This window comes from Paroedura picta, chromosome 1, assembly GCF_049243985.1.
Source record: "Paroedura picta isolate Pp20150507F chromosome 1, Ppicta_v3.0, whole genome shotgun sequence".
In the NCBI taxonomy this organism is placed as follows: Eukaryota; Metazoa; Chordata; class Lepidosauria; order Squamata; family Gekkonidae; genus Paroedura; species Paroedura picta.
In genome coordinates this window covers 1,856,443-1,880,489 of record NC_135369.1, presented here as the reverse complement: position 1 = coordinate 1,880,489, position 24,047 = coordinate 1,856,443, and the positions used below count along the sequence as shown (strand labels likewise).

General features: G+C 57.5%; 1 protein-coding gene across 1 annotated transcript in view; it reads left to right on the top strand.

Moving 5' to 3' along the window:
• Positions 1 to 1,046: 1,046 nt before the first annotated feature.
• Positions 1,047 to 24,047, top strand: part of OTUD7B (OTU deubiquitinase 7B) — a 44,277-nt gene continuing 21,276 nt past the window's right edge. Inside the window, 2 exon segments of the mRNA XM_077319281.1 lie at positions 1,047 to 1,319; positions 23,780 to 23,930. Coding sequence (XP_077175396.1) covers positions 23,846 to 23,930 — 85 coding nt within the window. The 5' untranslated portion in view covers positions 1,047 to 1,319; positions 23,780 to 23,845.

Genomic DNA, 24,047 nt, shown 5'->3' with positions numbered 1-24,047 from the left:
TTGGACCTCCAGTGATCCTGGGCCACAACTCCCCTCCCTCATCACGTGAAATGATTCTGCCACGTTGAGCAGGATTCCCTTTGCAAGAGAAGACGGAGGAGAAGGAGGGATTGAGCAGTTCAGCCCTCTCTTCATCACAATGTCCCTTTCTGGTCCCCACCATGGTCCTACCCTGGCCCTATTCTTTTTCTTACTCTGAATATAACTAAAGGACCCTTTTTTGTTGTGTTGACCATTCTCACTAGCCCAAGCTCATAGTGAGCTTTAGCTTTTCTAACCCTCTCCCTACAAGCCTTGGTTATTTTTTAAAATATTTTTTTATATAAGGTCCTCCTTCCTTTTTTTTTCTTTTCTGACTCAAATCTTTTGAGAGCTCTCTATGGAGTTCCTCCGGCTTTTCCTTACGGGAATGGTCTGCACTGGGGCCTTCCGTATGTGACTTCCAAGGACCCCCCCCCCCCCGTGCCGCGATGTCCTCCTCTTCAGCCGGCCTTTCCTTTCCTCCCAGGGGGCGGCCTCTCCTTCTCCTCCGGCCTCGGCTCCGGCCCCCTCAGCGGCCGCTTCCCAGACGCCGGGCCCCGCAGGCCTTGCAGGGTCTTCAGGCCGCCCCGCTCCGTCCCTGGAGCCCTTGAAAGGAAGTCTGCAGAAGCGAAGGGCGGCGGGGGCCCGGTGGGGCTTCCCTCCTTCTGCGCGGGCGCAGGGCCCCTCTGCTGCGTGCCCACCTCGCAGGGGCGGCGGCGCAGCGCTCCCTTTCTCTGCCGGGCCCGCGCACATCCGCAGGCCTTTGGGCGCCGCCTTCAGGGGCTCGGCTTCAGGGCCAGGTCGGGGCGGCGGAGGAGGCGGGTCCAGCGCCCCCCCTCTGCCGCGCATGCGCACAGGGCGCCTCCCCGGCACGCCTGCGCACCCGCGCTGCCTCCCCCTCCCTGAGGAGGGCGCGCGCGGGGCCCCTCCCCTCGGGGCCGGCGTGTGTCGGCGAAAGGCCTCCGGGCGGGAAGCGGAGCCCAGCTGCGGGCGGGCCGGCCGGCGGGGGAGGCGGGGAGGGCGGGGCGGAGGAGGAGGAGGAGAAGCGGACCGAGGGACGGAGGGAGGGACGGAGCGTCGCACCCGCAGGCGCAGCCCAGGCCCGGCCCGGCCCGCCGCCCTCCCTCCGCCTCCGCCTCCTGCTGCTGCTGCTGCTGCCGCTCCTGCTCGGGGCCCGCGGAAGGCGCCTGCGGGGCGGGGGCCGCCGAGGAGGCCGCGCTCGGCCGGGCAGCGAGGGATGGCGGCCGACGACGACGACGCTGCTGCTGCTGCCGCCGCCGCCCCCGCGGACGGACACGGTGGGTGAGGGGGGGGGCTGAGGGGGGGAGGGGAGGGGAGGGAGTAAGGGGGGGAGGGGGTGGTGGGCCCTCCCCTCCTCTCCCCTCCCCTCCCCTCCTGCCCCGCCCCCCCCCCCTGCGCGGCCCGGCCCGGCCCGGCCCGGCCGCGCTGACCTTGAGGGCTCCCGCCCGGCCCGCCGCCCTGCGCTCCCCCAGGACCGGTCCGGGCCCAGAGAGGCCGAGGCCGAGGCCGCCTCACCGCACCGCCCCCCCCCCCCGGACACACGGGCCCCCTCGGCCGGCACTCGCCTCCAGGCACGCCGGACCCCGCCCCACTCGAGGAGGCCCCAGCCCGGTGGGCCCCGGACAGGCAGGCAGGCAGGCAGGCAGAAGAGGGCCCGCCTGCATCCCCAACGCCCCTTCCCCCCCCCCCGGGCAGGCGGGGCGCCCTCCGACCATTGGTTGAAGGCCCGGAAGACCCCCCCTCCATCCCCCCCTCCCTCCAGGCGCCCGGGAGCGAAGGGCCCCTCCGCACGGGGAGGAAGCCGGGGAGCCTCCTGGAGCAAGGCAATAGGATGATCAAGGCAATAATGCCCGGGCCGAGGACTGCGTGTGCAAGGACCGCTTCGCGTGGACAGCGGTGGAGAGGCGGAAGGGCAGCCCGAGGAAGGACTCCAGGAATAGGCAGCTTCCAGAGCGGATTAGGAGACCTCAGTCCTCAGTGCCCGCCCAGCACTCCTGCAGGCACTAATCCCTGGCATGGCCCAGGCACGAGCCAGCTTCACGGCAGGCCCCGGCCTCTCTGCACAGGGACCGCCTGGCCCCAGGGGGAGGAGGCGGCAAGCTGGACTGGAGGGACCCCCCTTGGCCTACCCAGCAGGGCTCTTCTGAGGGTCTTCTCAGGGGAAGGCCTCGGCCTCTCTGCCCTGTGGCTGGCCCTGCAGAGGAACTGGCCGGCCGCTGGGTGAGACGGGAGGCTGGACTGGAGGGACCCTCCCTGGCCTGACCCAGCAGGGCTCTTCTGAGGGTCTTCTCAGGGGAAGGCCTCGGCCTCTCTGCCCTGTGGCTGGCCCTGCAGAGGAACTGGCTGGCCCCTGGGGGAGACGGGAGGCTGGACTGGAGGGACCCTCCCTGGCCTGACCCAGCAGGGCTCTTCTGAGGGTCTTCTCAGCGGAAGGCCTCGGCCTCTCTGCCCTGTGGCGGGCCCTGCAGAGGAACTGGCTGGCCCCTGGGAGAGACGGGAGGCTGGACTGGAGGGACCCTCCCTGGCCTGACCCAGCAGGGCTCTTCTGAGGGTCTTCTCAGCGGAAGGCCTCGGCCTCTCTGCCCTGTGGCTGGCCCTGCAGAGGAACTGGCTGGCCCCTGGGAGAGACGGGAGGCTGGACTGGAGGGACCCTCCCTGGCCTGACCCAGCAGGGCCCTTCTGAGGGTCTTCTCAGGGGAAGGCCTCGGCCTCTCTGCCCTGTGGCTGGCCCTGCAGAGGAACTGGCTGGCCCCTGGGGGAGACGGGAGGCTGGACTGGAGGGACCCTCCCTGGCCTGACCCAGCAGGGCCCTGCTGAGGGTCTTCTCAGGGGAAGGCCTCGGCCTCTCTGCCCTGTGGCTGGCCCTGCAGAGGAACTGGCTGGCCCCTGGGTGAGACGGGAGGCTGGACTGGAGGGACCCTCCCTGGCCTGACCCAGCAGGGCTCTTCTGAGGGTCTTCTCAGGGGAAGGCCTCGGCCTCTCTGCCCTGTGGCTGGCCCTGCAGAGGAGATGGCTGGCCCCTGGGTGAGACGGGAGGCTGGACTGGAGGGACCCTCCCTGGCCTGACCCAGCAGGGCTCTTCTGAGGGTCTTCTCTGGGGATGGCCTCGGCCTCTCTGCCCTGTGGCTGGCCCTGCAGAGGAACTGCCTGGCCCCTGGGTGAGAGGGGAGGCTGGACTGGAGGGACCCTCCCTGGCCTGACCCAGCAGGGCTCTTCTGAGGGTCCTCTCAGGGGAAGGCCTCGGCCTCTCTGCCCTGTGGCTGGCCCTGCAGAGCAACTGGATGGCCCCTGGGTGAGACGGGAGGCTGGACTGGAGGGACCCTCCCTGGCCTGACCCAGCAGGGCTCTTCTGAGGGTCTTCTCAGGGGAAGGCCTCGGCCTCTCTGCCCTGTGGCTGGCCCTGCAGAGGACCTGGCTGGCCCTGCAGAGGACCTGGCTGGCCCCTGGGTGAGGCGGGAGGCTGGACTGGAGGGACCTCCCTGGCCTGACCCAGCAGGGCTCTTCTGAGGGTCTTCTCAGGGGAAGGCCTCGGCCTCTCTGCCCTGTGGCTGGCCCTGCAGAGGAACTGGCTGGCCCCTGGGTGAGGCGGGAGGCTGGACTGGAGGGACCTCCCTGGCCTGACCCAGCAGGGCTCTTCTGAGGGTCTTCTCATGGGAAGGCCTCGGCCTCTCTGCCCTGTGGCTGGCCCTGCAGAGGAACTGGCTGGCCCCTGGTTGAGACGGGAGGCAGGACTGGAGGGACCCTCCCTGGCCTGTCCCCTGAGTAGTATTGCACTCTGCAGATTCCAACCTGTTGGTTGGCCCAGGCCCCAAAGAAGTGTTCTCGGTCCGTTTCAGCCCTGGCTGCCTCCTGGTGGAATGAGGTGCCAGCAGAGACCCGGGCCTTATAGCCGCTGCGAAAGTTCTGAAGGGCCCGTAAAACGCAGCTCTTCCTCCAGGCGTGCGGTTGAGGCCAGTGCTGGCACTTAGTGATACTGTGTACCCCCCCCTACATCCCGCCTCCTCCATCTGGACCCGGAGAAATATATTAATTCAGGATTATACTGATCCCATGTTTCTTGGAGGTAATGTTTGATAATTTTTTCAAAGGAAATTAGTTTTAATGGTCCGTGGTTTTAAATGTTTATGTACGGGTTTTTAAGTGTTGCCAGCCACCCCGAGGCTGCTGTCAGAGAGGGTGACAAATCTAACAAATAAATAAAAGGTGGACCTGGACTTGAACCGGATGTTCTACATGCCAGTCCACAGCCCTGGTGCTTCCTTCTGTCCCACGGTCGGCCTGAATCATGTCTTATCAGGCGTCCCTGTTTCCGGTATAAAGCTGCCTTCCTGGGCCGGGCTGTGGCCCTCCACCGTGAGCGCTTCTGGAGAGAGAAGCCGGGTAGAAATATTTTGGGAAGAGACCAATACATTTGGCCTTCTGGTTGGTTTGCCTGCATGCTTCTGCATCACTCTGCGGGTTCCGGCCTCAGTCCCCCAATTCCTTTCCATTCTTCGGCCTCTAACCGAGCAGCTTTCCTTCTGTATAGCGAGGCTCCTAACCGCGGGAGAAAAGAAGAGGCAGGCAACGCTCAGGAAGGCTGTGGACAAGGAAGCAGGTGGAAAGTGCTGAGTGGCCCTGTCCCTCGATCCTTTCCCTCCCTCCGGAGTGCTGTTTGTGTGGCTGACGTGGTCCCAGAGATACATTTCTGCTGGGGAGGCAGGCTCCTCCGCTGCTCTCCAGTGTGGCAGGAAGGGTCTGTCAACACTGCAGTCCAAAAGTCAGGAATAAACCCTGGGGAGATGGAGAGCTGTGGGACTTTCTGCAATAAAGAGCAGGGACTGTGTAGGCTTTGGAAGTGACACATTTGAAAAGAGGGCTGGGAATGGCTTTGAAGTGCTCTGAGAGATTCTTCATAAGGCTTTTGGCCACAATGGCTTGAACAGCTTAGAGTCATAGAGTTTGGAAGAGACCTCCGGGGTCATCTAGTCCAACCCCTTGCAATAGTCAGGAAATTCACAACTACGTGCCCACCCACAGATATCCCAATTCCATGCCTAGATGATGCCGCCCTCCCCCTATAAAACCCCCAGAATCCCTGGCCAGTCTGGCCTGGAGGAAATTTGCCTCCCGACCCCAAAATGGTGAAAGTTATTTCCCTGGAATGACAAGAAAGGGCCACAAGATCCAAGCTGAGACACAGTCCCTTCTGCCCACCCACTCACCAGCTACCGAAGTTCATAAACTCAGTTCATAAAATTTCTGTCTGATGACTATCTAGCTTCTGCTTGAAAACTTCCAAAGAAAGAGAACTCACCATCCTCCAAGGAAGCCTGTTCCACTGAGGAACCACTGTGTTAGAGACTTCTTCCGGATATTTAGTCAAAAATTCTTTTGAATTAATTTCAACCCACTGGTTCTAGTCCCACCCTTTGAGGAAACAGAAATGAACTCTGCTCCATCTTCTCTATGACAGCCCTTTAAGTACTTGAAGATGGTTATCAGATCCCCTCTCAGTCGCCTTCTCTCCAGGCTAAACAGACCAGGCTCCCCCAACCTTTCCTCATATGACTTGGTTTCCAGACCCCTCACCGTTTTTGTTGCCCTCCTCTGGACACGCTCCAGTTTGTCTAAATTCTTGTTCAGTTGTGGTGCCCAAAACTGAACACAGTTCTCCAAGTGAGATCTTACTAGAGCAGACTAAAGCGGTACCATAATCTCCCATGTTCTGGACACGATACTCCGTTTGATGCAGCCCAAAATCCCATTTGCCTTTTTAGTCACCGAGTCACACTGCTGACTCATGTTCAATGTAGGGTCTACTAAGACCCCCAGATCCTTTTCACTTCCTTGCCCTCTTGTCTCTGCCATCCTCTGGGTGGCCACAGAAGGAAGCTTTGTAAAAGTTTTTCCTCTTCCTCTTGAGTCACAGGCTTCTAATTTACTAGAAGCTTTTGAGGACATGCTCGCAAGGTGGAACTTAATGTAGCCTCTTTGGGCAGAGGTCGTATTGGTAGTAGCCAGAGCGCTCCTCATAGGGAGAGGTAGTTTACATGCAATCCTTCTGAAACAATTCCCTTTAACTCTGCATCAAATATGAGGTTGCAGCACCCTGCCTGGGTGGAATTTGACACTGGGAGAGTTGTCAGTTGTATCTTAAAAGCGAAGATATATTGTCTGCTCCCAAGCAGGTACAGAGAACATGGACTTCAGCCATGTAACAGTCCCCAGGACATACCTGGACATTTAGATGAGATTCTATGAGATCGTAGGGGCCGACTCACTAATGGTTTTGTGTCCCTACTCAAAGCAGAGATGCATGCCTTTGGGGAAATGGGCTTTCCAAGAAACTGATACTACACTTTCCAATATTTCCTTCCCCTCATACCTGTGGGGCTCAATTTGTACTTCCTAACACCTTTCTCCACCTTGGGCATTTCCCAACAAGCAATTGAGGGATTGTCAAGCAACGCACCAGGAGAGGAATCACAATTATTGTCTAACTTCTGGGGAACCACTGAGGATTCTCCTAGAACATTGTCCTCACCCAGACAGAGCCATCACCTGTCACCTAGGTTCTTTGCAACACACAAGAGATTTCATCAGCACATTGTTTTAGGGGCTACTACGTCAGTTTAGCTCAAGGTTACATTTTCCCTATATAACTGTCACCTCTATCCCAAGCGCTATTCCCGTTCATCCTTGGTTTTCCTTAGATAATTCTGTGTGTCTGTTTTAAGTATTTTGGGTGTGTGTTTGTACTCCTTTAAGTTCTCTGTAAGAAAACAACTTTCCGGTTCACACGGGACTGGTTAGAATTTCTTGAGGGAACATCCCGATATACACAAGTGTAGGTTCTGTAGTTACCTGCCTCTTGCTAAGCCTGCAAGTGATTTGCTAACTTCCCCACTTAAATTCAGGAGGCCTTCAATTTGGGAAACAGTGCTGAGGGCAGAGGGCAATGGGGGAGTGCTGCAAGGGAGCACCCCAGGGGAATTGGCCCCTCCAGCGAGTGCTTGGAGCCCCCCTTGGAGTTTTTCCGTGGGAAGAAGGTCTTGTGGGCTCGTAGATGAGTTTTCCTTGCCAAATAAGGTTTCAACATGACTAGTCCTCCAAAACAACTGCCTTGCTAGCTCACCTGCTTATGCTGTGTGGACACGCCTGGGTGAGTCACGAGTGGCAAAGGGGTGGCCTGGGGCTGGAGAAGAGCCTATTCACCAGAAGGAGACACTGGCCACGGGCAGCCAGGTGAGTGCTGGTTCTCGGGCATGCTCCACCTTGCTCCCCATTTGGCTGAGCGGCGGGCACAGTGGCCTTGTCAGGGATGGGCACCTGGACTGCTTCCTCTGGGGAGAGAAGGCTCCCACCACTTCTGTAAGGCTCCTTCTTTGGCAGCCAGGCTGGGGAGACCAGGCCGTGCCTGGTGTGTGTGTGTGTGTTGTGTTTTTTGGGGGGGAGGGTGTCAAGCATCCCATTGGCGTCCTTCCAAAACCGCTGCTTTCCTTCTCTTGCTGTTGAAGAGGGGAGAGGTCTTTCTCTCTTGGCTGGCCATCTTCGTCCTTTGGATTCCTTTGCGCTCTTTGTTGCTGTTTTGGCCCATGGAGGCAGGTGGGAAGGCCCAGCCCGGACGGCCACCTTGGTTCAAGAAGGAGCCCCCCGGAGCCTGATTTGTCACGGTGGGCCTCTCCATTCCCTGGGGCCTGCCGCCTCCCTTTTGGGTGGTCTCTCTGCCTGCGCCTTCCTGTTTCCCTCGGCCTGCAGGGAGGGCTCAGCTGTGCCTGCCTGGAAGCGCGTGGTGCAGGTTTTCCTGGAGCTATTTCCTGCTGGCCCACTGGACATGCCTTCCGGCCGCCTCGGCACTTCCTCTGGCCCTTGGGGCAGGTCAGTGGATGTCTTCAGCACCAAGGATTGGCCTCATGTCCGGAGATGTGCACAGCTTCCCCTAGGACAGGGTCTCCTCCACGTGCTTTTAACTGCTTCTGTGCTGTTGCACAAGAGTCAGTTTGCAGACTTGGATTGGCAGCGTATCCTCAAGTATTGTAAGATCTGTCCCCTGCCAGCGAGCCAAAGTACATGGCACTTACTAACCTCAAGTAAGACGGTGCGGTTAAACTCGACAGCTGTATGGAGCCCAGCCTGGGGGAGAGTGCGTGCCTCTGGGGAGGCCGCCTGGGGAGCATTTCAGACCTCGCGAAGGGCACCGGCGTGTCCAAAGGGGGAGCAGCCGTCCTGCCCCTCCTTGCCTGCAATCTTGGGAACGGAGTGTCTGCTGGTGTCCGGGTCTCCTCTGGGAGCGAGGGGGCCAAGGGGCTGGGCAGACTTGCCTAGTTCACACCCAGAAAGAGCATCAGGCTGCTTGAGGGCTTAGCCCTTCTGGCTCCGTTCTTAGATCCTGCAAACCAGCCAGAAACATTCCGGGAGCGACCGGAAACTGAAACTATTTTTAGTGAATGAGCTTTGTTTTTGTGAATGGCTGGCCGTGTGAGGCATCCATGATGTAAAAGAAGCCGCCTCCTTGAGATGGGTGTGTGTCTGTGCACTTGTGTGACGTGTTGTCGTCTTTAAAAGCAAGCCTCTTGAATGCTTTTGCGATGGCACAGCACCTTGTGTACGTCCCTCCTCGCGGCTGTGCCAGAGTTGTTGTAAAACAGATTTTGTGAAAACAGATGCCTGCTCTCCCTGGCTCCGGGTCCATTGTGTTGGGGCTGGTTTTGTTATTTTCTCCCTCTGAATTCATAAGAGAGGCTCTTGTTTGTGTGGTTGAAACCGCCTTGTTTAGCAAGAACCGCTTGCCCCTTCCGGCCCATGCTGGGGGCATTCGAGACAGAGATGCCCTGCTTCTGCCCTTCCTTCCGTTTACCCTTAGGCGGGGCAGGGGGGAGATGATGGGGGGATGTCTGAGATGCTAGGACACCCCCAAGAAAATACTGGTGGGATTCTGCCCCCCTCCAGTGAGATTGCTGCTCTCGTTTCATGGGGATGGTAAAGCAGAGAGCAGGAAAAGATCAAAAGGGGCTGCTAGGTAAGGCAGCAGGTGAGAGACCCCAGGTAAAGGTCTGCTTTACTCTCCAAGGAGAGGCCGGAAAGTGCTCCAAACTTGCCTGTAATTGGGAAGTCTGTAAAAAAGATTAGTGAGCAACCCCCACCCGGGTTCAATTAAGTTAGTCATTGGCTAATTGATACCCTAGCAGCATTCTGGAACAAGGTCTCTCCCCCAGGTGAGCAGAATTTGGGCCGTTGAGAAGCTGGGAGAAGAGCAGCTGTGCTGGAAAGTTCTTGTGTCTCTGTTTTGTTAGTTGTTTAGTCCTTTTTTAACCTGATCTTGCATGGGAGGGAGGGTTGCAGAACAGAGAAAAGGTTCCCCTGGGACCACATGAGACAAGCAATCAGGAGGCATGCAGACAGAGAGTGTGGGCATGATACGCCCTCTCTCTTTGGCAAAGACCGGGGGTGCGGGGAGTGGATGTGAGGCTTTGTGGTGGGTTTGTGTTTGAGCGACAGAACCATGCGGGACAGGGGGAGGACTCTGCCAGCTGCAGCAGAACAAATCTTGACTCCAGGGGCACCTTTAAGATGAACAACATTTTATTCAAGATACATGCACACAAGAGCTCATCCCGGGAATGAAACTGGTCTTAAAGGTGCTCCCGGACTCGATATTTGTTCTGCAACTTCAGACCAAGGCGGCTGCCCCCCCCGTGAGAATTCTGTGGCGCCCCTGTGGCCTGCTGCAGTGTATCTCCGAGTGCCAGATGCTGGGAGGGATGAGGGCTATTGCTTGTGAACTTCCGGGGGGGGGGGGGGGGCTGGACTCAGCGGCCCCACCCGGGTTCCTGTGCCTTCCCCTCCAGAGGGTGTGGGGCACACAGGCGTTGCTTAGGCCCCTGTCCCAGGGCCTTTCTCCCCCCCCTGAAGCGGGCTCTGACTTCAGTCCTTCCTGCCTTGGATTCTCCCCCCCCCCCCCCGGCACAGTGAAAGGAGAGTAGGACACCTGCTCAGTCTCATGTCTGGGGTCCCCTGAATAAGCGTCCAGTGCCAAATAAGCAGTGGGGGGGGGGCACAGGAACCTTCCCCTCCCGGCTGAGGTCTGGATCCTGTGGAAATACTCTCATTTCAGCAAAATAACAGGCCACGTTGTGTTGCTTCTTGCAGGGAGGGCAGAGGAGGAGAATTCCTCAGCCACTCTTGGACATGTGAGTGTGAGTGTGTGTGTGTGTGGGGGGGTGACGATCAGCGGCCAGCCTGTTAAAGAAGTTTTAATTGATTTGTTTGCCCAAATTAATGCACCCGATTCAAACCCCCATCTCTCCCGGAATTGGGAAGTCAGAGGTGGGCTCCCTCTCCGTATCTGAAACATCCGGGGGGGGGAGGGGGGTATAATCTACACGAGCTGTTTCTGTGCAGGCCGTCAGGGTTGCGTTCTTGTGAAGAGAGCCGGTGTGGAGTGGTGGCCGATGGGAGGCAGACGTGAAATGGAGAACCGGGTTCCATTCCCAGTTCCTCCTCCACAAGCTGGGTGACAGTTCTCTTCGAGCTCTCTCAGCCTCACCTACCTCACAGGGTTTCTGTTCTGAGAAGGACAAATTGAGAGTCCAGTGGGGCCCCTCAAAGACCAACCAAGTTTCATTCAAGGGAGGCAGACTTCCCCAGGGACCACGTCTCGGAACAGAAGGGATCGGTTCAACCTTCTAGGGAGGGTGTGAGAATACACTGACATGCAGCATTATGAAAACGGTGAGCAGGTCCCAGAGAGAAATAGGGAAAGCCCAGCCATTTGGATTGGTTTGTCTTCACTTGAGGAGAGGAAGGAAAGGGGGTTTGGGATTACTCTGGGTAGTGAAAAGAAAGAAGGTAGTGCAAGAAAGCAGTTCTTCTTGAAACTGGGAGCTCCCTTCTGGATCCAGATGGCAGGTTGTTCCTCTCTTTGAGAGCTCTCTGGTTGTGTGCTGACAAAACCCCCTTGGACTGAATCCATCTGATTCTGATTTTGGCTCTCCGGGGCCTTTCCCTCCTTCGGTAGCTGGAGACGTGTGGGTGAGGGGGCCTGGGGGGCAGGACTGAGTGTGGGGCTGCCTGTAAGCAGAGCAAGGTCCCAGCTGCAGTGGAGACACAGCCCCCCCCCCTCCCTCCCTCCCTCCCCAGTCCAGCTGAGGAAGCAGGCAGGAGGATCTCCCAGATCTCATCCAGAGGGCAGATCTGGCAAGGGGAGCTGCCGTAGAGAGGCAGGGGGGTCCCATCCCAGGCATCGGCACGAGAAGGGTCTCCGGAGCAGGTGCTGGGCAGGATTCCGCCTCTGGGTGAGATCCTGGACTGTAGCTGCCAGTCAGAGCCAGGACTGAGCTGACTCAGTAGGAAGCGGCTTCCCAGGAGCATATGTGCAGGTGCCGCAGCTCGACTCACTGAGTCACATGGCTCGGATCGGCTGGTTGGTTGGCTTAATTAATAAATTAACAGGAGGAGGAAATCCTCTTTCTGATGCGATGCCTGTAGCTATTCTCTATTATCATGAATACTTCTAACCTTCCTTTCCTGGAGTGCCCACGTGTCCGTGCCTGCTGCGCCCCTTGATGGAGGACAGCTCATCTGCGCTGGGTGCTTTTGGGGCTTTGGCCAGAGCCAGCCCTGGTGGCCGGAGTGGGTGACCTCCCTGCAAGTACAGATGGGGGCCATGCGATTCTGCAGGGGTCTCACGGGATGTGACCGGCGCACGGGGTGGAGAAGGTAGAGAAAGGACTTTGCTCCTGTTCTTACAAGAGCTCATGGGCTGCAGGGAGGGGCTGTGACCGCTTCAAGGGGGGACCGACTGGATAACAGAAGTCCATCAGTGGCTCTTGGCCACAAGGGGTAGATGGGATACTCTGTCTGGGGCAGGGGTGTTCTGGCTTTTTGGGGCTTGGGGGCAAGAGTGGAAGGGCTTCTGGAGTTCTCCTGATGGCCCCTGTGTTTGGAACACTGTGTGGCCTGGAGGGCTACTGGCCTGACCCAACATGGCTTCTCTTATGTCTTCTTGGTGCTTTGGGGGCAGAGTGGGAGGAGCTCTGGAGTTCTGGCCTCAGTGGTGGACCTCCTGATGGCATCTGGGTTTGACCTTGTATGACAGAGTGTTGGACTGGGGTTGCCACTGCCCTGATCCAGTATGGCTTCTCTTGTGTTCTTATGTCTAGGGCAGGGATGCTCTGTCTTCTTGGTGCTTTGGGGGCAGAGTGGGAGGAGCTCTGGAGTTCTGGCCCCAGTGGTGGACCTCCTGATGGCATCTGGGTTTGACCTTGTATGACAGAGTGTTGGACTGGGGTTGCCACTGCCCTGATCCAGCATGGTTTCTCTTATGTTCTTATGTCTGGGGCAGGGATGCTCTGTCTTCTTGGTGCTTTGGGGGCAGAGTGGGAGGAGTTCTGGAGTTCTGGCCCAGTGGTGGACCTCCTGATGGCATCTGGGTTTGACCTTGTATGACAGAGTGTTGGACTGGGGTTGCCACTGCCCTGATCCAGTATGGCTTCTCTTGTGTTCTTATGTCTAGGGCAGGGATGCTCTGTCTTCTTGGTGCTTTGGGGGCAGAATGGGAGGAGCTCTGGAGTTCTGCCCCCGGGGGTGGACCTCCTGATGGCATCTGGGTTTGACCTTGTATGACAGAGTGTTGGACTGGGGTTGCCACTGCCCTGATCCAGTATGGCTTCTCTTATGTTCTTATGTCTAGGGCAGGGATGCTCTGTCTTCTTGGTGCTTTGGGGGCAGAGTGGGAAGACCTCTGGAGTTCTGGCCCCAGTGGTGGACCTCCTGCTGGCATCTGGGTTTGACCTTGTATGACAGAGTGTTGGACTGGGGTTGCCACTGCCCTGATCCAGTATGGCTTCTCTTATGTTCTTATGTCTAGGGCAGGGATGCTCTGTCTTCTTGGTGCTTTGGGGCAGAGTGGGAAGACCTCTGGAGTTCTGGCCCCAGTGGTGGACCTCCTGATGGCATCTGGGTTTGACCTTGTATGACAGTGTTGGACTGGGGTTGCCACTGCCCTGATCCAGTATGGCTTCTCTTATGTTCTTATGTCTAGGGCAGGGATGCTCTGTCTTCTTGGTGCTTTGGGGGCAGAGTGGGAAGACCTCTGGAGTTCTGGCCCCAGTGGTGGACCTCCTGATGGCATCTGGGTTTGACCTTGTATGACAGAGTGTTGGACTGGGGTTGCCACTGCCCTGATCCAGTATGGCTTCTCTTATGTTCTTATGTCTAGGGCAGGGATGCTCTGTCTTCTTGGTGCTTTGGGGGCAGAGTGGGAAGACCTCTGGAGTTCTGGCCCCAGTGGTGGACCTCCTGATGGCATCTGATTTTGACCTTGTATGACAGTGTTGGACTGGGGTTGCCACTGCCCTGATCCAATATGGCTTCTCTTATGTTCTTATGTCTAGGGCAGGGATGCTCTGTCTTCTTGGTGCTTGGGGGGCCAGAGTGGGAAGACTTCTGAAGTCCTCGGGTAGATTTGGTAGGGAGGCCAGTCGAATTTTTGATGTTGCTTTTGAGGCCTCAACCATAGGCTGTGGATTTTTTAGCTTAGGTTTTTTAAAACAATATGTTTATATTTATTTTCCACCCCCTATAGCAAATGTCGGTTACAGCAATCGTCTGCTCTTCTCATTGAGACTCAAAGGGGGGTTACTAAGTGTAATTCAATGCAGTAAACAGACACATCAAATAAGCAACATAATGGAATGGGTATTATGGAAAAGTAAAACACGGCACAGAGTGGCATGAAGGATATGGTATTTCCCAGGCATATGAAGAAAAAGTAGAGTTGGTTCTTATATGCCGCTTTTCCGTACCCGAAGGAGGCTCAAAGCGGCTTACAGTCGCCTTCCCATTCCTCTCCCCACAACAGACACCCTGTGGGGTGGGTGAGGCTGAGAGAGCCCTGAGATTCCTGCTTGGTCAGAGCAGTTTTATCAGTGCCGTGGCGAGCCCAAGGTCACCCAGCTGGCTGCATGTGGGGGAGCGCAGAATCAAACCCGGCATGCCAGATTAGAAGTCCACACTCCTGACCACGCCACCAAACTGGCTCTCTGAACAAAGCGCTCAGAGGAGGGCCATGCATACGCCAGACAAGCAGTGTACACTGTGGCTCTCCAGATGTCCGCGGACTCGTCCAACCTTCTACTCAGTGCACCAGAAGATTACATTCCATGGTCCCCCCTTTTATTTTCTGAATAAGATGGCTCAGGGAAACTAATTTTAATTCTGGATTTTAAAACCTATGTCAATTTTTTTGTATATTATTTATAGTACATTTTAAATAATGTAATCTGTTCTGAAGAGCCTCTTGTGGCGCAGAGTGGTAAGGCAGCTGCCTGAAAGCTTTGCCCATGAGGTTGGGAGTTCAATCCCAGCAGCCGGCTCAAGGTTGACTCAGCCTCCCATCCTTCCGAGGTCGGTCAAATGAGTACCCAGCTTGCTGGGGGGTAAACGGTAACGACTGGGGAAGGCACTGGCAAACCCCCCCGTATTGAGTCTGCCATGAAAACGCTAGAGGGCGTCACCCCAAGGGTCAGACATGACTCGGTGCTTGCACAGGGGATACCTTTACCTTTACCTTTAATCTGTTCTGAGTCTTTGGGGAAGTCCGGACTATAAGGTGAATAATAAGGTGAATAAATAAGTCCTCTTGCCCATATGGGTTCCTCATGTGGACCCAGCCTTGCTAATCTTCAGCATGCAGTGCTTTAGAAACGGGGAAGCCTAGAGCTGGAAGGGACCTCCAGGATCATCTAGTCCAACCCCCTGTAGGATGCAGGAAATGCAAAACTACCTGCCCTCCCACAGGGACCTCAGTTCCATGCCCAGATGATGCCTCTCTCCCCCCAAATCAGAATCCCTGGCCAATCTGGCCAGGAATAAATTCACCTTCTGATCTCCAAGTGGCAATGCAAGAAGGGGCCACAAGAGCCAAGCACAGTGCCTTCTGCCCACCCCCTCACCATTTGCCAGAGTTCGCAGAATCACTGAATTCCATGCCTGTTGTTGACAAAGTCACACAGTCCCATGTTTGAGTGATGGAAAGGTCGAGTGGGGTCCGGTGGAGGGGCTGTGCCTCAATGCTAGAACTCTGCTAGGCATGCTCAGTCCCAGGCAGCATCTCCAGCTGAAAGGACCAGGCAGGAGGGGATGGGGAAGACCTTTCTCTGCCTGAGACCCTGGAGAGCCCTGGGGAGGGGCCGGAGCTCAGGGGCAGAGCCTCTGCTGGGCAGGCAGGAGGTCCCCGGTTCAATCCCAGGCAGCATCTCCAGCTGAGAGGACCAGGCAGGAGGGGATGGGGAAGACCTTTCTCTGCCTGAGACCCTAGAGAGCCCTGGGGAGGGGCCAGAGCTCAGGGGCAGAGCCTCTGCTGGGCAGGCAGGAGGTCCCCGGTTCAATCCCAGGCAGCATCTCCAGCTGAAAGGACCAGGCAGGAGGGGATGGGGAAGACCTTTCTCTGCCTGAGACCCTGCAGAGCCCTGGGGAGGGGCCAGAGCTCAGGGGCAGAGCTTCTGCTTGGCAGGCAGGAGGGCCCCGGTTCAATCCCAGGCAGCATCTCCAGCTTAAAGGACCAGGCAGGAGGGGATGGGGAAGACCTTTCTCTGCCTGAGACCCTGGAGAGCCCTGGGGAGGGGCCAGAGCTCAGGGGCAGAGCCTCTGCTGGGCAGGCAGGAGGTCCCCGGTTCAATCCCAGGCAGCATCTCCAGCTGAAAGGACCAGGCAGGAGGGGATGGGGAAGACCTTTCTCTGCCTGAGACCCTGGAGAGCCCTGGGGAGGGGCCAGAGCTCAGGGGCAGAGCCTGTGCTGGGCAGGCAGGAGGTCCCCGGTTCAATCCCAGGCAGCCTCTCCAGCTGAAAGGACCAGGCAGGAGGGGATGGGGAAGACCTTTCTCTGCCTGAGGCCCTGGTGAGCAGCTGCCAGTCTGAGCAGGCAACACTGACCTTGGTGGATTGCCAGGGCCTGAGTCAGTCGAAGGCAGCTGCCGGTGTCCTCCACGTGAGGGGGTACCTTTCCCTACGGCAGCAGGCTCTTGTGTTTTGCCTGTCATTTGCCCGTTGCAGTGGAGGGCTTGCCTATGTGGGTGGCCCCCAATTCCCTTCCTTTTGGGCCACACCTGCTCGGGGGGGGGCAGCTTAGATTATACCACTTGCTGTTCGGGGCTGCTTGTGTCTTGGGGAGGCCTCTTGCAACAGAGAGGCAGTTGGGCAAGGGAGAGGTTTGTGGGAGGAGGGGAACTCCCCGGCCCCCGAGGGAAGGAGTCTGGTGCAGCCATCGGTGTTGTGACCCTCCAATGCAGGGAAAGGGCTGCTGGGGAAGGGGCTGGCTTGCCCGCCCTGCTGCTGTGCTGCGTGACGCCTGCTTCGGTTGTGTGTCTTGGAGACGCGGAGTCACCTGCTCAGCAGACAGTCTGCAGGTAACCCGTCCCTAGAGAGCTCCGCAAGGCCTCCTTTCCCCGTGGGTGAGGGCAGGGTGGCCAGGGAACCTGCAGCCAGGAGCCGGCTTCTCCCTGAGCGAGCGCTTTGTGCCTCCGCTGTTGTGGCTGGCGCAGAGCCTTGGGGCCGCTGCGTTCGTGGGGGCGGTGCGCTGGGCACCTCTCTGGGGGTTACCTGGCATTGGAACATCTGCCAGAACGGCAGCTTCCCCTCCGTTCCCGAAGGAAGCCTGGAAGGGGCTCGCTCGCCCCCTGCCCCCCACCTGCCCTGTTGGCTTGCCAGTGCTTCTAGACCATGAGTGTGGAAGGAGACCCACTTGGCCCCGCGACGCCCACCCAGTGCGTTGCCGAAACTGCATTTATTTATTGAAGACATTTAAGAGCTGCTTTTCTACCCAGCTGGTTTGAGTTTGCTGTGTAAATACTTCTCAAAATGTATTAAAAGTATTAGTGGAAATCCAGAATTTCAGACTGCTGGCAGGCAGAAGGTGTAATCACACACCTTCGTTCCCTCCGGAAGGTCAGAAGTGAGGGGGCAAGTGCACCCCACTGGGGAGGTTGTTCCCTAATTATGGGGCTGCCGCTGAAAAAGCCCTGTCTTGTGTGCCCCACCGGATAGGCTTATTCGACTTACGGGCCAGTCAAAACGGCCTCTCTTTGTGCACTTTGTTTTTGGACCAGAACACGTGGCAGTCCTATGGTCAGTTTTGGGCACCCCAGTTGAAAAGGGATGTAGACAAACTGGAGCGTGTCCAGAGGAGGGCAACCAAGATGGTGAGGGGTTTGGAGACCGAGATGTATGAAAAAAGGTTGGGGGAGCTTGGTCTGTTTAGCCCGGAGAGGAGACGACTGAGAGGGGATCTGAGAACCATCTTCAAGTATTTTAAAGGGTGCCATGTAGAGGATGGGGCAAAGTTGTTCTCTTTTGCCCTGGAGGAACGGACCAGAACCAATGGGATGAAATTAATTCAAAAGAAATTCCATCTCAAGATCCGGAAGAAGTTCCTGACAGGCAGAGCGGTTCCTCAGTGGAACAGGCTTCCTCGGGAGGTGGCGGGTTCTCCATCTTTGGAAGTTTTTAAGCAGAGGCTGGAGAGCCATCTGACAGAGAGGCTGATTCTGGGAAGGCTCAAGGGGGTGGCAGGTGACAGTGGGTGAGCGAGAGGGTTGTGGGTGTCCTGCACAGTGGAGGGGGTTGGACTAGATGACCCAGGAGGTCCCTTCCAACTCTAGGATTCTGTGATTCTATGGGTGCCAGCGTGGTGATATGGTAAACAGGACCCCATACACCCAGTCATGATTCTCTCAGAGCTCTCTCAGCCCCACCTGCTTCACAGGGCGTCTGCTGTGGGGAGAGAGAGGGAAGGCAATTCTAAATTGCTTTGAGGCTCGTTGGAGTAGAGAAAACCAACTCTGCTTGGTTGTCGAGGGGAGAACTGGAATCGGAGGTGCTGGCAGGAAACTAGTATGTTTTGCCCTTAAAGGGAAAGGAGGAGGGCTAGGGGGAGGGGACGGAGGGGCAATTGGGGGTCAGAAGGAGGCACGGAGCAGGTGAGGCGGGATGGTAGCCTGTCCCAATGGTGTCTTGGCTTTAAGCTTGCAAAGGACACCCCCTCCCAGGCACCCCAAGCAGCTGGTTGGAAGGAATACTAGCCCAGGCCTGCCTTGCAGGGCTGCTGGAAGGACGGCCTCAAAACAGGGGGTTGGATCCCGCCGAATGTCCCCTTGCTCCTTGGGCCAGAGGGGGTCAGCGCCAGCAGCCAGGTGGCTCTGCAGGGGCCCATCCCACCCCCACCCCCACTCAAGGTGCAGCTCAGGTCTGCCTCGAAGGTCCTCCTCCAGTTACTTTTCTGTTGCCCTTTCACTGTGCGGCTGTGCGTAAAAGGCCTATAAATCTAAATCGTAGCTTTTCAGAGCTAGGCAGTGATTGATGGGGGAGGGAGATTTATGGCATGACAACGTCCCTGCAGCACCGTTCTCCCCGTCCTTGCCCCCCCCCACGCCTGAGGAGCTCTCAGAGGAGCAGCTCCCCCCCCCCACGCCTGTTTGTTGCCTCGCATAGTTCAGGGCTTGCATCACAGCCGAAGAGAATTCCTGACAGCCCCAGGTCACCCCAGGGCTTCCCAGCCAGCCAGCCGCCCTGCCCTGCGCTGCCCTGCCCGGTGGGAGGGAACTGTTCCTGGTGGGCGGCACGCTCTCCTTTGGGATCCTTGGGATGGAAGGACACGTTGTGGTGCTCCTCCAGTCGGTCTCTGCCTTGCTGATCCCATCGAATCCACCCCCAAAAGGCCTACTGGATTTAACCTTGCTTGGAGGGCTCGGGAGGGCAGGCCTTACAGCTTTGGCTACTTGGGGCCTTGGGGAAAGGTGGGGTATAAATAAGATAAACAAATAGCTTCTGAGGATTTTTTAACAAAGGGCAAAGCTGATTTGGGACTCTGGTTCCTCATCCTCCCTGCATCCGAGGGTTCCTTTCAGAGGATGGTTTCTTCTTTCCTCTAGCATTTTGGGCTCCTGACCCTAGCAGCCTCCCACACGGAGGGCGGGAGGGAGGAGGGGAGTCGGCCTCTTCTCGCCCGAGGGCAGAATGAATGATTGTCCAGACAAATATGTGCATGAGAAATTTGAATTTTGGAAGACGTTTCTGTGCATAGTGGTCTGGTGAATGTGTTCTCTCTACAGGTGGGTGATGAATGGCATAGGCTTCCATGTCTGTGCTAGAAATCTTGGTTCTCTCCCCCAGGCATAATTTCGGGAACTATTCTCTTGTCCCCACGGAGTCATCTCTCTTCTAAACTGAGAAGGCCCAGCTTTCTCTCCCGACTACCTGGGTTGCCCTCTTCTGGTTCTTTTCCAGCTCTGCGATGGGCTTCCCTGTTCCTCCTCCACGTGCAGCCAGCTGGGTGACCTTGGGCTTGCCACAGCACAGATGAAGCTCTACCTTTGGGTAGAGAAAAGTGGCATATAAGAACTAACTCTTCTTTTAGAGACGCCCTGTGAGAGAATTGAGGCTGAGAGAGCCCTGATATTACTGCAGAAGAAGAAGAGTTGGTTCTTATATGCCGCTTTCTTCTACCTGAAGGAGTCTCAAAGCGGCTTACAGTCGCCTTCCCTTCCTCTCCCCACAACAGACACCCTGTGGGGTGGGTGAGGCTGAGAGAGCCCTGATATCACTGCTCGGTCAGAACAGCTTTATCAGTGCTGTGGCGAGCCCAAGGTCACCCAGCTGGCTGCATGTGGAGGATCAAGGAAAGAAACCCGGTTCGCCACATGAGAAGTCTGTGCTCCTAACCGCTGCACCAAACTGAGTGGAAAGGACAAAGGAGAGCTACGTCCCTCAGGGTTGCACCATTGGCGTCCTTTCAGTCCTCTGGGTTTAAGGGCTCGGAGGCAGGTGCTCTTCGTCTTTGTCATCCAGGGAAGGCCGGAGTTTTGTGAGCTGCTGGTTCCCAGCGCCAGGAGCCATTCCCTGATGCAAGGGGCCTCTTGGGCTGGAGGAGGACTCCTTGCAGGGAGGGGCGTGGGCAGAGGAAGAGCTGCCGGGCATGAAAAAGGTCCGTAAGCCCAGTGTGTTCACTGGCAGGAGTGTGCATCCAGTTGGTGGACCATTGCGTTGGCATTTGGCTTGCAAGTGACCCATCTCTCTTTGGGGGAGATTCTGCCAGATCTTGAGGGCTCTGCTGTTGGCATGCGGTTGGCCCCTGGTTTCCCTGCCCCCTGCAGAGCCTCTGCAGGCCATTAGTGCTTCCGTTTGTGTCGGTGTGCAAGGTGTTCACCCCGGTGCATTCCTGGTCAGAGGCCAGGCAGAGCTGTGCAGTGTGTGTGTGTGTGTGTGTGGGGGGGGGGGGGCGGAAGCTGGAGCCAGGGTCCATCCAGAACCTGCCTGCCCCTTGACTCTGGGCCGGAGTGCCAGGAATGGCAGGCAATAAGTCCAATAATAATAATAGTAAGTAAATAAAATCCTTGACGCCTGAGCCGGGCCTTCCCTTCCCACTGGAGAACCCCCTTCAGAATACAAGCGTGCCTCGCCCTCTGTTAGCAGGCTGGTCTTCTGAGATTGTTTTCCGTCATGCCGGGGCTCTCGGATCTTGGTTTAAAATGTTTTTTGTTTTCATGTCTTTGTTGCCAGCCTCCTCGAGCTCCGTAGGAAGGAAGGCGGCTAATAAAGACGTGGAATGAGTGTCCGGCGTGGCTCTCCCCGCGGGCTTCCTGGCTCCTCTCTCCCTCTGAAGGGCCGTTTTCCTTCCTTCCTTCCAGCCGGCCGGCCGGCCCCTTGGCGGGGCTGCTGTTGATAGCCGGGATGGAGGCCTGGGCCGACACAGCACATTCCTTGTGAAGCGCCTTGCCCCCCCCCCCCACGTCCCGCCAACAATACAGAAGCGCTCCTGTGTCGGGGCCTGGTTGAAAGGCACAGCTTGGCCTTGGCAGCCTTCCCCCGAGCACAAAAGATGCTCGGTTCTTTCGCCCGGCTCATCCGCTCTGGGATGCGGGCGAGGAGCAGAAGCCGAGGAGGCCCTCTCTGCAGACCTCGGCCCCCCGGAGTCCAGCCGCAAGCAGCCCACCTGGGCCCGGAGCAGAGGCGGCAAAGGGGGCCTGAGAGGCTGCTCTGGATCCGACTAAGGCAAGCCGGTGGAAGCCCCCCTCCCCACCCCCCACCCCCCGTGCAGTTCTCTAGAGGCCTCGGTGGGAGGGGCTGCAGGCTCTTGTTTCTCCTGCGACGAAGCCACGGGGCTCTCTGCGAGAGGAGCATCAGTCCGTCTGGCCTGGTTGTTGGCGGGGGGGGGGGGGGAGGAATGCCCACAGGCGGCCCCTGAGAGAGGTCCCGTTCCCTTGACGCCTCCCGCAGGAGGCTGGTTTTGACCAGGCAGCTTATCTGTAGGGCTGGGAGGGACGGCGTATGAAACCCATGGAGAGGCCTCTGCTGGGTGCCTTCCCTGCCGTTCCCTAGCCCCCCAGCGAGCTGATTCCTAGAGAGGACCTGCTCCTCCCCGCCAGCCGGCTGGTGGTGATGGAGGGCACGGCTCCTGCAGAAGGCCTCGCATGGGTGGACCAGGCCGTGCCCATCTCGCCAGCCGCCAAAGCAAAGCAGCGCCAGCCCCAGTTGGGCTGGGAGTGGGAAGAAGATACCCTCCTGGCAAGCCACCTGTGCCTGCCTCCCCCTGGAAATCCTGCAGGCCCTGGTGACGCTTGTCACCTCCACCATCTGTGTTGTTCCAGCTCTCCTTCCTCCCTGGCTTGGAGAGGTGACCGCTGTAGCCCTCCCCGCAATTGCCATGAGCCCCCGCTAGCCCCCGTTCCTGTCGGCCGTCTTGTCCGAAGGTGTCCCCGCCAGGCTCCAAGCCTGTTTGCTCCAAGGAGGGCTGCCCTCCCTCCCTCCCTCCCTTCCCAGGGCACAGACCGAGGTTTGGCCTCATAATATATAGCTTGCTTTGGGACGGCGTTCTGGGAAAACAGGAATTGCAGCGCTGTCCGTGGTCTCTGGGCGTGTCTGCGCTTGGCTTCCCTCTGTCTTTTGTGAGGCTTTAATTGGCTCGCTCGACTGTTTTGGGTGCCTGTGGAGAATTCTGGCTGTGATCCCTGCCCAGGAGAAAAGAGAGTTCAAGTTTTCCTTTACTTAGGGTTAAAAAAACAAAATAATACTTCCTTATTGCCCCCCCCCCAAGCTGGAAATCAACATACTTCTCCCCCCCCCCCGTATTTCTTAGAAGTGGCTTGTGAGCCTGGCCTTGTCTAGGGCCAGAGGTCCAGGGGGGTGGGGGGCGTCCTGTGCAGGGTCCTGGGTCTGCACTTTCTGTTCAGAGGGCTCGCTCAGCGCCCTGGCCCCAAAACTCTCCCAAACCCCGAAGCCACCCCTTGGGGGGCACATTACAAGGGCAGTCTGCAGGGGGTGGGGGAGGGATCAGCCACTGGCCAGTGAGACAGCGGCAGGGGCGGTGGGAGGCCTTTCTGAGATGAGGAGGGGCAAGTGTCACCCCTGGGCATGTGCAAATGACACCCTCCCTCAGGGGGACCCAGCGGTGCTTCCTCCAGGGTTGGGGGTGCCTAGAAGTGGCCGGGTTTGGCCACAGTTTTCCCCGTGCTTTTCCTGGCCTTTGGGGTGCCCCTGCAGAGTCCACTTGTGGAGAAGGGGGTACAGACATAGAAATTAAGTGGTGTTGTCATGGGGGGGGGGGACAGCTCTGGTGGGTCTGCAGGCTCCCAATCTCACCACCTATTTTCATACCGCGGGAAGGGGCCTCCCGGATCATCTAGTCCAGCCCCCTGCAAGAATACTCACAGCTACCTGCTCACTCACAGTGACCCCAGTCCCCTCCCTTGGGGCTTTCCTGATGGCAGGGCTGCTGCCCCAGCTCTGATTCCACCCAGTGCGTGTGCCCGTGATCAGGGTCTGCCCTGTTGTGGCCCCCCCCCCCCCTCCTCAGAATAGCTGTGTTTCCGGGCTTTAGAATCATGGAATCCTAGAGTGGGAAGGGGCCACACAGGCCATCTAGTCCAACCCCCTGCTGGTCTCTGTTTGAACTGAGAAGAATCAGAAAATAAATTAATTTTTCTCCTGCATCCGCTTTCTTTGCATTTCTCTGCTGGCTTTTGTGGAAAGTGGCTTGCCACCCTTCTTTTGCTCTGTGTGGGGTTTGAACTGGGACAGCCCCCCTGCTGAGGAGACACTGAGTCTTGTGGGCCTCCACCTTGGATGTATCTTCAGAGCAGGCCTGTGAAGCGGGTCAGACTGAGAAGAACTGGTTTTAAGGGTTATTTTATTGGGTTTTTAATGCAGATCTTTGTAACCTGCCATGAGCCATTGGGGAGTGGCGGGTAAAAAATCTAATAACCTAATAAATAATAATAATATTAATTTTTATTCCCCACTTCACTATCTGAAGGAGACTCGAAGCAGCCTCCCATGGCCTTTCCCCACAGATGCCTTGTGATGTCTGTAGGGCTCGGAGATACCGGAGAGAACTGGGACTGGCCAGAGGTTGCACAGCTGGCTGCATGTAGAGCAGGAGGAGCGGAAAACCCAACCTGGATGTCCAGATTAGAGGCTGCCGCTCTTAACCACTACACCTGGGGTAGTCAAACTGCAGTCCTCCAAATGTCCATGAGGAATTGTAGTCCATGGACATCTGGAGGGCCTGCACTATACCAAGCGGACTCTTGGGTCACCCAATATGTTACTGGCTCTAGGTTGCCCAGCAAGCTCCTGCGGTGGGGCAGGGACTGGCATCCAAACACCCCAGCCCACCCACCACCCCTCCGTTCAGCAGATCGGTGCTTTGTGGTGTTGCTTCCGTGTGTTGGTAACCAGGTGTTCCGTGCTCTGTTTTCCGCAGGAGGTTAGAGAGCCAATCCGTTCCGATGTCCCATGCATTCCCACCCGCGAGAGATTTTACCAGCCCATGACCAGGGATATGGATGTCGTCCTATCGGATTTTGTGCGCTCAACGGGGGCAGAGCCCGGCTTGGCAAGAGACTTGCTGGAAGGTAGGGAAGGATCTCTCTCTCTCTCTCTCTCGGCTTGCGTAGGAGGCGCTCCCCTGCTCCCCCTCTCTCAGCCGGAGACCGTTGGGCCAAAGGAGGTATTGCTGACAGTCCTTAGAA